Source organism: Gorilla gorilla, chromosome 9 (assembly GCF_029281585.2).
Source record: "Gorilla gorilla gorilla isolate KB3781 chromosome 9, NHGRI_mGorGor1-v2.1_pri, whole genome shotgun sequence".
NCBI classification, from domain to species: Eukaryota; Metazoa; Chordata; class Mammalia; order Primates; family Hominidae; genus Gorilla; species Gorilla gorilla.
Window position 1 is genome coordinate 97,881,110 of NC_073233.2, and position 14,010 is coordinate 97,895,119.

Here is a 14,010-nt window from a genome sequence, read left to right on the forward strand (position 1 = left end):
GTATTTATACATATTAACTCCTCTACTTGTCCATTTACTCATCTTATTTACTGTGTAATCCATTATAAAAATTGCATTGAATAATTGTAATATATTAGCAAAGAAGACAAATACTGCCATTGCCCCCTTGGAATTTTCAATCTGGTAGTAATAAGTATAAGAGTTTTCTCAGTATTATAACCTGATATAATATATTCAGAGAAGATGTAATAGCAGAGCAACCCAGCACTGAAAAACTGTTGTATGAACTGAAATGTGATTAATAACTAGAATGTTGAGAAATAATAAAGTCTGTGAGGTCAACTTAACTTGCTCAGACTTAAAAAGAAAATAAGCACTCTTTTTATTCTTTGTAAGATAAGATATCCACCACTTCATTATTCTACCCCAGCCCGGTTCAAATATACAACTAAGACAAATGATTTACAGTGTGTACAAACTGAAAACATACTCTCTGAAAAAGAAATCAGATTAAAAAAAGAACTTACATTGTATGATTTTATTTAACTGAATGCAAAAACATAAAAAGTAGATTAAGTGCTGTCAAGGAATGGGGGAGGGTGAAAGGAGAATTAATGTTAATGTGTATTGGGATTCTTCTGGAAGTGATAAAAGCGCACAGGCAGTAGAGAGCTCTGATGGCTGCTCAAGTGTGATATACTAACAATCTCTGAATTAAATACATTAGAACATGACTTTCACAGTAAATGAATGAATCTCAACAAAACTAGTACAAAAAAAACCATTATTGAAGTTCTAGTAAAGATTCCACAACAACTTATTAATTAAAATAATTTAATTAACAAAAGTACACATTCAAGGTGGTTATCCCATTTATAACCATATAGTAATTACATTCCATGAAGTTACAATGAGCTCACAGGCTCTCACACATAGTGTCTTAGGACAGCATTTGCGTTATATGTGGGAGGTCACAATAAATCATCATGAAACCAACTTTTCATGTACAACCAAAGCAAAAGAAAGGCCTCAGAGGGGACGAGAAGGAGGAAGGAGGAAAACCATAGATAAGAGAACCTTTAGAAACATCAAAAAAACTCACAGATCCATTATCATAATCCAGAAACACCCCAACCCGACCCAGAGGCCTTTGCACATACTGAATTAAAGGTGGAGAGTTGGTGGAGAGACTATAGTGATTGCTCGTTTTTGAGGAAATTAAAAAAAATCTTTCATCAGAATCAATAACGAAATTGGCATCTGCAGTCCTGGAATCTCGACAGACTCCCAGAATCCAGTTGGAGGAGAGGGTCACATCCACCTCCCAGTAATGCTTGCCAGAGGTGAATGCTTGCGCTCCCCACACAGCAAAGCTGTCCACTCCCTGGGGATCCGTGGGAGCACTGAGATGGTCATCTCCAAATATCACATATCTCACATCCTCAGAAAGGCTTATATAACAAGGAATCATTTCTGTGCTCAGAGCATTATCCACTGACAAGGAAAAAATATTATATTAGTGAGTGTTATGAGGGACAGAGGCTCTGAGGCCCAATTATTCACTTCATTTGCTCTTCTTGCAAGAAAATACAGAAAAAAGGAAGCCAAGAGGGTTCAGCCCCATGCATCCATGAAGATGAAATGTTATTACACCTCTACAGCACATACAATTATGTATTATTCCTTAAGTAATAGAGAAAAAATGTGACCGTATCAGTGGGGAAATAATGATTTAATGTCTACATCTGCATAGTTTGTTTCAGAACATATCTAAAATTTTTTTTTCTTCAATAGAAAACTCTTCTTGTATTATTTGTCTTTAAGATCATCAACAGGTAGACATCAATTTGCTGTGATGTGATTATTTATTGGAATGTAAGTTATGCCTGTTACAGTCTCAAACATCAAAAATTTGGTAGAAATTAACACATGTAAAATTTATAAGTTTCTGAAAAGAATACTCTGGCTTTACATTATCTGTTTAGCTCCTGATTCAATCTAGTCTGGGTTCCTGCCCTCTGCTACCTAGACCTGCTCTCTAGAATGGGCCTAACATGGTTAAGCCATGTTCACAGATCCCTCACCTTTCACTTGTTACGAGATGTATCTGATGGCATTAGAATTGTCCTGATTATGGATATTTTAGCCATTTTCTTTTGTTGATCAAAATGTTCTGATTTTGTAAATAATAAAGGTTACTTGTAGAATGCATGTAAATGCACATAGAATAGAAATAATTAAAAACCATTATGCCAAATCTAAGCCTTCAAAATTGAATTAAATTGAATAAACATGAAATACTGATGCCGCCATGAGAACTAGTGTCTTCATAACTACATGATCTGAATATTTTGTCCTCTTATTCTGCAGATAAAGTATGTATCTTGCTTTACATTTTCATCAAACTGTAAGTCAGGAAATTGAGTTTTGATCATTGTAATATTACTATGAAGGTAGAGAAGATGCACATGTTTTGGAAAACTATGTATTACCTACATGTCAAAACTAATACAACTTAAATGGGAAAAGCCTCAACCAAGGGACCCAATAAGGAAATAATTTGAGGCTGGACTGCCAAGCAGCTGGCTCTTACCTCTGAAGTTGTTGAGCACGTCTAGGACTCCAGTTATGCACCATGAAGTGAGCTCCGGGTTCACTGGCTGGGGCTTTTGCATCTGTGCCAGATCAGTTCTGCAAAAAAAATGGCCTCAGTTATATTTCCAGGCCCAGAGCTAATCACACGGTCATACAAAGATATCACATTTTCATATAAGATGTTTCCTCAGAATTCTGCCAGTTTTGGTTAACTGGGTGTACATTTTATTCCACACTCTAGGGGCAATAAGGATGTTACTTTTTCTAAACTTTACTTCCTTAAAAACCCAATTTCCCCAGATACATTATTCTCAGACATTATACAACTTCTAAAGTCATTAAAAGTCATTGCCTCCCTCTGCCCATCACACCCCTTGAGGGTATGCAGAAATCCTGGAAATATTTCAGAGAGCAGAAAACTCAGACAAAAACCTTTGGGACCTCAGCCTGCAGTTATCACTAGTGCTAGTCAGTGTCTAACAGAGAATGTTCACTGGGACAAAAGGCTTTAATCTTTTGTGCAAAACAAAGGAGTCTAATTCCAGCCTGAGAACCCTGCTGCTGAGGGGCCCGAGGCAACCATTTTCCTGAGGTCTTTCCTAGAACTGGGTGTGTGGTGATGGAGCAGGCCCGGGTCATTGATGCTTTTAGGAACAAAACATCCCTCCTCAGCCCATCCTTAGGGAATCTCTCTCCTCCCTCTCTCTCTTTTTTTTTTAACCTCCCACCCCTCTAGAGTAGAAGATGCCTCTATGATTCCTCAGAGTAATTTTGTATTAAGATCTGTGGGGTATTGATTTGCATTTCTTTGTAGGGACATGGATGAAATTGGAAACCATCATTCTCAGTAAACTATCGCAAGAACAAAAAACCAAACACTGCATATTCTCACTCATAGGTGGGAATTGAACAATGAGATCACATGGACACAGGAAGGGGAATATCACACTCTGGGGACTGTGGTGGGGTGGGAGGAGGGGGGAGGGATACCATTGGGAGATATACCTAATGCTAGATGACGAGTTAGTGGGTGCAGCGCACCAGCATGGCACATGTATACATATGTAACTAACCTGCACAATGTGCACATGTACCCTAAAGCTTAAAGTATAATAAATAAATAAATAAATAAACAAACAAACAAACAAAAAAACAAAAAAACCCACAAAAATAAAAACAAACAAAAAAAGATCTGTGGGGTATGGTTGGTCAGGATGGATGGATTGGGAAGAACAAACTTCCGAATGGCAAATTGTTTTTATGTATATTTTAATTCATACAAATTTTAAGATGAAAACCTTCCAGACCAAAGAGAAGAAGACCTCAGGCCCTCTTTTGAAACAAAATTGGAAATAGCCACCGATAACGATGTTAGTACTCAAAATGTATGCATCCCCTTCATTCACAAGAGAACAAACTTTTCAGAAATAGCATTTTTTTAGTGTAAACTCACCTTGCTGATACATTTCTCACATCCTGCAAAAAAAAAAAGATAATGTTAATTATGAGAGATTTTTCCTTCTGCATCTTTTCTCATGCTCTTGTTTCTTTCTGTTTTAATAATGTATATCTTTTTATTTCCTGCTAAGGAATCATTCAAGACTACATTAATAACAGAACCTCAACTAAACAATAAAAAGCTTCATCAGTGGGCATTAAGAAGAAAGGAGCTCAGCAAGAGACAGTGGAGTAAAGCAAAGATATCGAGGTTTCCAGTGTCATTAATTTCCTAATCTTACTTCCAAGGAAAGGTCTGACCACACATGACAATGATTAAAACAAAACAGAGAACCATATGAGAAACAGAGTACATGGACATTGATGAGCAGCTTTGACAAACCTTGCCCAGGCAAGGGGAAACCCCTCAATGTCTTCAGCAAATCACTGCTGTGTGGGACATCAGAGAGAGAAGGAACTAGGGCATATAAATGGAGTATTATTAACCTTCCCCTGGCCTAGAGTTCTAACGATTTTAGATGATCTCTCTGTGTGGATAGTACTCCAAATTATACTGAAGAGAACTTTGTTATATGTTATCTGCTAAAATGGCAAAAATTTCCCAAAGATTAACAAAGTATGCAGTAATACATGAATGGAGAAATGTAATGGTGGAAGTCAGACAGCATGTGTCACTTAGCTTAGAGCAGTGACATATGCAGGTGATATTTGCATGTCCTGGCAGCATTGTCCAGCAAAGGCTTCCTGTCTCTGAGGATGGACCCTCCCTCCTCACCTGGAGCAGCTCCACGTCAGGCATGTGGCATGTCTCCCACAGCTCTCTGTACGTGTCTTTCATCCTTTCTAAATGTTGGGTCATTCTCACTTGACTGTCTTGTAGTTGTTGGAAAAGCTCTTCTGCTTCTCTTTCCAGTGCCTGCAGATGCCGTTGTTCCTCCTCATCGAGAAATATAGGCATCTTTTGATATTGAATAGTGATTATCCTCTTCCTTACTGACACATAGTCCTGCAGAGACGTTTGGTTAAAAGGATTACATGTTCTCACTCTCAATAGAAAACTTCAAATAATTGTATGCTGGGTGTAATCAAGCAACTTATAAACTTTCTGCCTCACTCTTGCAAGGAGTCTTGAATATTTGCTATCTTCTTCTGTCCATCTTTTTCAATGTTCCTATTCTCTCTCCCTCTTCAAATCAAACCTACATAAAGACTCCTGGTTTCTGTCACTGTGATGCTTCTTCACAGTTGTTACTGAGTCAATTGTATCCTCTATTAATCTCTCTTTTAGGATTTTTCCATGTCTGCTTCGCCTGCATGTTAAAAAACATTTAGCCATACACCATATTATGCAGTTTTTTTTACTTTTACCATATTTTTACTCTATATACTATTCTATTTCTTTCGTCTTCCTCACACCCAATCTTAGTGAAATGTTGTCTCATCTAAAGTGTCTGAAAAGGTTTATACCAACCTTCAAATTTGAACTAGAATACACATCATGCCATTTATCCAATATACTAGAATTCATTTGGCTAGCTTGTGTGGGCTTCTCTGTTTGCAACTCGTATTATATCAATTGAAATCACTACATTTTCTTGGGATAAAATCACTATCTTTTAACGGGTAGTTTGAATTTAGCTAAAAAGAATAAGCTAACATTGTGTTTATTTGCATGAAAACAAAGAAAACATTTTCATTCTTACCTTTAACGAATGAAATGTGCTAGTTTCCTGATTTAGATTGTTTCGTGTCTCTTGATTGATTTTCCATAAATAGTCCATTTCCTTTATAAGTTTCTCCTGCAAAAGAAGCAAGAAGCTTAGCAATGATGAAGACAGTAGATTTCATCCCCTTTTCAATTAAAAAAAGGCTGTAATTGAAAGAAACATAAATTAAGTTAGAGTGAAGTGGTCAGATTGTTCCAAGTTAAACAAATATGATTCTAATAATTTGGATGTGAAAAGTGATAGAAACATAATAGAGAGTTTTAAGGGACCCTTCAGATAATATCATCAATTTTCTGAGAAACTGGCTTTTACATAACCTGACTTTGAAAAGTGTTCTTGGTGCTGGCCACCAGCTCCACAGCTCCATTCTATATGTTTGAACAATGTTTCTAAGGATACCTCCTTTAGTGAAGTCTCAACACAGCTGTGATTAGAGTGCCAAATTAGCCAGCAACATTGAAAGGACACATTTATGTGTTATGATTGACATGGAATAATCACCACCTCCACCATCTGCATTCTCATCACCATCATTATCACAGGCCCTCATCATTCTTATTTGGGATTCTGTATAATTCGAACTGCCTTAGAGGCATCACGTACCCTGCATTCCTCAGCAGCCCATCCTATTGGGCTGTGGCTGTGAGCCATGTGCTCTGGTGACTCAGAGCAGGGCCCACAGAGCAATCTCTTGTCAGCCTCACAGAAGAGCTCCTTAGTCTCCTCATGGAGCACACAGATATTGTCTGAGCTGTTGATGTTCTGAGGTCTGGTCTGTCTGGCTAGGGAAGCCAGCTTTTTGAGTACCACATTGGTGTTGAAGTTGGGCTTCTCTGAGATTTTTCTGCACGAAGGGCAGCGCATTGGTGCTCTGCCTTCTTCTGAGCAGAGGCAGAGGCAGGGCCTGCAAAAACTGTGCCCACAGTCAATGGTGACTGGGTCTATGAAGTAGTTCACGCAAATGCAGCAAATGAGCTCATTCTGGAAGACTTGCAGGTCGTCTGAATCCATGTTTCTGGAAATTAAAAAAAAAAAAAAAGTGAGAATTTCTTTCTCTTATTTTTATTTGCCCCGATGAAAAGGAAAAAAAGGCCGGTGGACAATTTTCCTTGTCAACTTGAGCTCTGTGCAGTATGTCTAATAAGTTAGCTCCAGCACAAACTGAGACATAGTAAATTCAAACATGCTGGATTTATAAAGTTTTCCCTCAATAGCCATTGAAGATTCGGTCAAGGACTCCCTGAGAACCAAGATCCTAAGATGTTCAAGTCTCTTATTAGTAAATGGTGTGAATTTGTATGTAACCTAAACCTATCCTCCTGAATACTTTATGTCTAGATTACTTTGAATGCCTAATACAATGTAAATGCTGTATAAATACTTGTAATGCCATACTGTTTAGGAACAGCAAGAAGATTAAAAATATGTACATGTTTGGCAGGGTGCGGTACTCATGCCTGTAATCCCAGCACTTCGGGAGGCCGAGGCGGGCAGATCACGAGGTCAGGAGATCGAGACCATCCTGGCTAACACGGTGAAACCCTCTTTCTACTAAAAATACAAAAAATTAGCAGGGCGTGGTGGCACGTGCCTGTAGTCCCAGCAATTCGGGAGGCTGAGGCAGGAGAATCACTTGAACCCAGGAGGTGGAGGTTGCAGTGAGCCGAGATCGCACCACTGCACTCCAGCATGGGTAATGGAGTGAGACTCTGTCTCAAAAAAAAAAAAAAAGTACATGTTCAGTACAGCTGCTTTTTTCTCCCGGTAAATATTTTTTATCTGAGATTAGTTGAATCCACGGGTATGAAACTTATGGATATGAACAACCGTGATACAAATGAGAAAATGAGACAACAGTCCTCACGGCATTTTTGTTAAACAAGCCGTGCTCTCAGTCATTCCCAGTTACCTAGACAAGCTTAAAGCCTGGGTGGAGGGTAAAAGCTGGGATGATTTCTGAGCCACTTATGTAAGCTAATTAACGAAGAAGCACATTCTGAATGTCATCCTGTCTCTGTCATTCTATCTCTCTCAATAATTCCATGATGATAATATACGAAAAACACTTAGTATCTATGGTATTATTCTATACTCCCTGCCTCCAAACTCACCTATGAAGTTTGCTCAGACAATTATAAATAAAGTAGCTTTTATCTAAGATTGAGTAATCAGAGTGGACTGTCAACTCCTAAAATTATCAATCATTAAATTTGTCCTTTTAACTTTAATATCAAAACTCTTCCTTTCAATACATTAAATGTAAATAATATCTATTATTTTTAATTAGGAAAGTTTTTTCCCATATTCAATTCTGATGATTAGAGAGAACACTTTCACATTCTGAAATAGCCAATATTTCAACTATAATTAACAAGAATTAATCAACAACTAATTATCTTCTAAAATAACAACAAAAAAAGTGAAGATATGTATTAGGTTTTCCACTCTACACTAGAAAATCCAGAAATGCAGTTAATGGAAGCATGGCCACCAATTCACCTTTCCCCTTAGTGACTTGGAAGTTGCAGCTTCTTGGGAGCCCTTGCCAGTTGGTCAGATCTATTGATCTATTTTCTTTCTTTCTTTTTCTTTTCTTTTCTTTTCTTTTTTTTTTTTTTTTTTTTGTTGCTGTTGTTGAGATGCAGTCTCACTCTGTTACGCAGGCTGGAGTGCAGTGGCGCGATCTCAGCTTACTGCAAGCTCCACCTCCCAGGTTCAAGCAATTCTCCTGCCGCAGCCTCCCGAGTAGCTGGTATTACAGGTGCCCACCACCACACCAGGATGATTTTTTTGGATTTTTAGTAGAGACCGGGTTTCACCATGTTGGCCAGGCTGGTGTCTAACTCTAGACCTCAAGCGATCTACCTGCCTTGGCCTCTCAAATTGCTAGGCTGCAAACATGAGCCATCATGACCAGCCGATTAAATCTGTTTTCAACAGCTTGCAAATCTAGTCTGCAAACTGCAAATTTTGAAGACACAGCAAATAAGACCTTTGCAACAGGAATTTTCAAAGTAATTCAACATTTTTAACGTTCGCTTTGGCGTACATTATAACCACTACTACATGCCCACATTCTGGTGAACATTTTAGGTATTTTATGGGTTCTATCATTGCATGAAACTATGGAAATATATCTTTTCACACTTAAGAAAAATCTAACAAAACAGAAAACAGTCACATAAAAAGAATCAAATAGCAATGGAACACAAACCATATCTTACAAATTGAAGATACTTTATATTGATTTTCTGTAAAATCACTAAGACAGTTATTTGTTTGCTTAGAAAAGACCCAAGCATGCTGCCAGGTAAATTTAAAGTATGTTTAAGAGTAAAATTGAGCATGACGGGTTTACTGCACACTTTATACTCACAAGCCTACTATGAATGGTCTCAGTGTAGAAGCTCTGTAGATATCCAGATTAGAAGTCACTCCTGGCTCTTCAAAGCCCAGCAGCCACAAATCCAGTGGGTCCTCACTGAAGGAGAGAGAAATCTCTGGACAAGCATCCTTTTAAAGTGTATGGGCCCAGGAAAGACCACACCCACTTCCTGAGGTTGATTAGATTTCGTAGAAAGGGGTAAATTGGCTGATTAGGTTTATAAAGTATTGAAAACCAGACTTGAGGGCTCAAAGCTCAATAGACAAGTTTGGAATGAGATGCAAGAAAGTTGACCTAACACAGTCTATTCAAAGAAATATTTTAAGTATAACAATTATTTCACTAAATATTATCACATGCTATTTTTTTTTTTTTTTTGAGACGATATCTCGCTCTGTCGCCAAGGCTGGAGTGCAATGGCTCGGTCTCAGCTCACTGCAACCTCTGCCTCTCGAGTTCAAGCGATTCTCCTGCCTCAGCCTCCCAAGTAGCTGGGATTACAGTCGCCCGCCACTACCCCCAACTAATTTTTGTATTTTTAGTAGAGATGGGGTTTCACCATGTTGCTCAAGCTGGTCTCAAACTCCTGATGTCAGGTAATCTGCCCACCTTGGCCTCCCAAAGTGCTGGGATTACAAGCGTGAGCCACTGCACCGGGCCACATGCTAACTTTAAAATTTTGTTTCTCACTCTGCTTTAAAATTATAATTGCTTAAGTGCCTAGCCGTTATTTGTCTGAATATGTTCAAAGATAAAACATTAACTGAGATTACCAACATATCTGTGCTGTGTAACTCTCTTGTTTAAAAAAGTACAACAAGGAACTCAATTGTGTTTCACATAATTGTATATATAATGGTTGATATAATTAGCTGTATCGGCCTATTTTTCTTATTTTTACTATTTTATGACTATTTCCTAATAATGGATTTATGTGAAAATAAAATCTGTTTTTTATTTATCCACCCTTTTGAATAATTTTAAAACTGAAACTTTACATATATATGTACATAACTATCTATAACAATGTTATGTATTCATATTTTTAAAATTATATAATAATTATTTACACAATAATAATAATTATTATTACTTTTTTTTTGACATGCAGTCTCCCTCTGTCACCCAGGCTGGAGTGCAATGGCACGATCTCGGCTCACTGCAACCTCTGCCTCCCAGGTTCAAGTGATTCTCCTGCCTCAGCCTCCCGAGTAGCTGGGATTACAGGTGTCTGCCACTGTGACCGGCTAATTTTGGTATTTTTAGTAGAGATAAGGTTTCACCAAGTTGGCCAGGCTGGTCTCGAACTCCTGACCTCAGGTGATCCACCCGTCTTGGCCTCCCAAAGTGCTGGGATTACAGGAATGAGCCATGGCACCTGGCTGCTATTTACACAATAATTATGTGCATAATTATCTTTAATGGTGCCTGAAAGTTATTTTTAAGATGGTTGCCATACTAACAGATTTTGTTGTCGTTTACCATGATTTAATAAATCACCAATGTTTACACATAGTTGTATTCATAAATTATCTAATGTTTGGGGAGTTAGATCATTTCTGTAAACTTAAAATTAACAAACCTTGCTAGAAGTTGAAAAAGTAAAAATCTATATAAAGTCACCATTTACATATTAATAGACATTTAAAAAATTATAAAATTCATAAAAGCCAGCATATCCTAGAAAAAGATGAAGTGGCTGTCTTTTTAATCAGTCCATGGCATTGCAAATTAGTATGTTTTCTGAAGTGTCATTTGATCAGCATTATGCTTCAAAAAATATATCCAATAAAGTTAAGAAAAGGTAATCATAGATATATATACGCAGACTTTTCCACAAATGTTGTTCTTTGAAAACAGATTCAAACACTTCTTAAAATGTTGCATATTATCTACTAAGTGTAGAGAAGAAAGACTTTCTGGTATTCTCACTTCTCAGTAAAAATTCAATTCTACATTTTGTAGATTGCCCTGTATTAGACAGAAATAAACAATAAGCAACTTATGAGATGTATATAAAAGAATAAAAAATAGTTGCAAATTTTAGTGCTGGAAGCTGAAAAAGTTATCTGTTTTACTACAACTGTGTTATCATGCAGGATAGGTAAGAGAGAAAAAGTAGTATTTCCTTACCTAACTAAAAAATACTCTGTCATTCAAGTGAAAATATCAGACATTTATTGATTACCAATTCTATGCTAAAAACTGTTCTAAGTGCTTCACATGTTCTAGCTTACTTAATTGTTACAGCAACCCCATAAGATAAATAATATTTTATACTCATTTAAAGATTAAGAAACGTAAGAACAGGAAACTTTAACAATTTGCCCATAGGCATACTCTAATTGTAGGAGAACTAGGGTTTGAAACCAGGCAGTCTGTCTCTGAAAACTGTCTTCCTTTCAGTGACATTAAATATGTTGCCAAAGTATGTTCCTAAGCCACCAAATCACATGCAATATTTTGGGGGGATGCTTCTTGCATGCTGGCCGAATTGATTGAAAGTTGACAAAGCTTTCAAGTATTGTGCAGGTTTTGGTCCACTTTTTTGAATAGTAATATGTACACTGTCCTACATCTACCATACTGTCCAACTCTCTATCAATGACATCACAAAAAGCCTGTGAGCATGCTCAGCCAAACCCCATAACAAAGGCATTGTGGAAATCCTAGTGTGCAGCGCAGCTCTTCTTTCCAAAGCACAGAATGTCTCAGAGGGTCTCTTATGTGCGCTACTCTGATTACTCACAGAACAAGTGTCTGCTATGGACTCTCCTTACTGGTAGAGATTGGAGCCAAAATTGTAACAAACCTGCACGTTCTGCACATGTATCCCAAAAGTTAAAGTAAAATTTTAAAAAAAAGTGTAAAAAAAAACCAAGACTAAGTCCTTAAGGAGCTCATGGTCTAGTAGTTGATACAAAGGAAGGGACAGTCATCCTAAAAGTCTTCCTAAAAGGAATGACACCTAAGCTGAAACCCAAAGGATGCGGGTAGTCTTATCTTTTCTGATAGTAAAGTCTAAGTGACAGCAGTTGTCATGAGAAAAGATTTTGGGGCCTGGCATGGTGGCTCATGCCTGTAATCCCAGCACTTTGGGAGGCCTAGGTGGCTTGACCAGTCAAGATGAGAAGTTCGACACCAGGCTAGGCAACATGGTGAAACTCCATCTCCACAGAAAATACAAAAATTAGACAGGCATGAGGGTGCACGCCTGTAATCTCAGCTAAGTCTTAGGCTGGACGATTGCCTGAGCCCAGGAGGCAGAGGTTGCATTGAGCAGGGATTGTGCCACTGACTCTAGTCTGGGTGACAGAGTGAGACCCTGTCTCACACACACACACAAAATATTAGTTCTGTTCTCTTCCTGGGTTGATATCCTTCTATTCTATCTAGGCCAGAATGCTTTCTGAAATGGAAATGTGCCTATATCCCTACCTGCTTTACCTTATTATGGGATTTTGGTAAACTCCAAGAAAGTAGTTACACTCCTCTCGATGTCTTCCAAAACGTACTTGATGTATTTGGTGCTCAATGTATGAATTGTTCTTCCCACAAATGCCCTGGTTTCTAGTAAGGGTGAGTTCCTTGTATTTCTTTAACTTGCCACAATCATCTGTACTTCTATCATTTTGTATAATATGATTACCTTGTCAGTGGAAATATAAATAAATAAAATTACTTTGAAGCGCTGTGGCATTGCCCAGTAGAATTGACGATCACAAATTCTATAACCCAGACATTCCAGCTATCGGAAGACACTGTCCGAAAAGAGAATCTATTGGCTATTTACATTAGGAGACATGTTCACAAAATCAAAATACAAAAGTCATTCCAAATGTACAACAGCAGAAAATGAACAAATATATTTTATTATGCACCATTTATCCAACTTTGGGTTTTCCACTACAAACTCACTCTTGATTGTTTACATAACTAGATCTGGACCCTTTCAATATTTTTTTCTTTGCCACGTGTTAAGATGTCAGTCTTTGTGAGTAGAAAGCACTGGAGAGAAATTCCAAAAAAGCGCTTCCAATTTGCTTTGGAAATGACACCTCCAGTGTCTGGCCCGGAGGGCATACAGGGATACACCAATGCCCAGATTGTGTAGTTCAGGCAGCTGCTATAGCACCCACTTCCTGAAGTTCATGGTGGCCAGGAGAACTCAGCAGCCACGAGCTTCTCCTGATACTGCCCTTTGCCAAATTTGCAGTGGAGCCTGTCTGGCGTGACATTTCTTCGTAAACAGCTTTACAAGTGGCCCAGAAGCCAAGTTTCTGGGGAACTCTGAAGTGTGGATTTAAAGCAAGTTTTTCAAGCGCAACAGCACAACAACTTCTTAACATTTAGTGAGGCCAAGGGGTGAGGGGACTCTTCGTTGGCGACTCCAACTTCACCCTGGAAACAATGGCAATTCCTTATATGTGCTCATCACGTATTATTTAGACTTCTCCTTACATTCTACTAGACAATATTTCCTTGCTCAAATGTTGTTATAATTAATCATTCTTTATATTAACTTTCCCTATTCACATTATTATATGTTTTCTCTGTCTTGACGGACCCTGAATCTTCCTTTCATTTGAATAAATGCTATCCATCTATCTATCTATCTACTTACCTATCTATCTATCTGAACACTTAAGGACCAGTGGAAAAAAATCAAGTACCATAAAACTACACATGGTATGATTTTACTTAAAAAAGTTCAAAACTACCTAAAGCCAAACCATAAAACATGTAAATAATATAGCCATGTGTGATAAAATTATAAAGAGTAACAGAGGAAATAAAGATAAACACAAAATTCAGGAAAGTGAAAAAGCACAACTGTCATTAGTGCATGGGGAACCCAATGATATTGGAAATGTTATTTTCTTA

The 14,010-nt window shown here is 37.8% G+C and overlaps 1 protein-coding gene across 1 annotated transcript; it reads right to left on the reverse strand.

Moving 5' to 3' along the window:
* Positions 1–961: 961 nt before the first annotated feature.
* LOC115936253 (putative tripartite motif-containing protein 64B) lies at positions 962–6,752 on the reverse strand. The gene is made up of 6 exons (XM_031016144.3): positions 6,345–6,752; positions 5,718–5,813; positions 4,790–5,020; positions 4,010–4,032; positions 2,555–2,652; positions 962–1,455 (listed from the first exon to the last, which is right to left on the reverse strand). The coding sequence occupies exons 1-6, from the start codon at positions 6,750–6,752 to the stop codon at positions 962–964; spliced, it is 1,350 nt and encodes a 449-aa protein (XP_030872004.2).
* Positions 6,753–14,010: the final 7,258 nt, after the last annotated feature.

Bases quoted from the DNA above. Each gene is read 5' to 3' on its own strand.
- LOC115936253 (XM_031016144.3), bottom strand. From the start codon at position 6,752: ATGGATTCAGACGACCTGCAAGTCTTCCAGAATGAGCTCATTTGCTGC. The intron at 5,021-5,717 runs GTAAGAATGAAA...ACGTCTCTGCAG, and splicing joins GCACATTTCATTCGTTAAAG to GACTATGTGTCAGTAAGGAA. The intron at 4,033-4,789 runs GTGAGGAGGGAG...TTTTTTTTGCAG, and splicing joins CTGACGTGGAGCTGCTCCAG to GATGTGAGAAATGTATCAGC.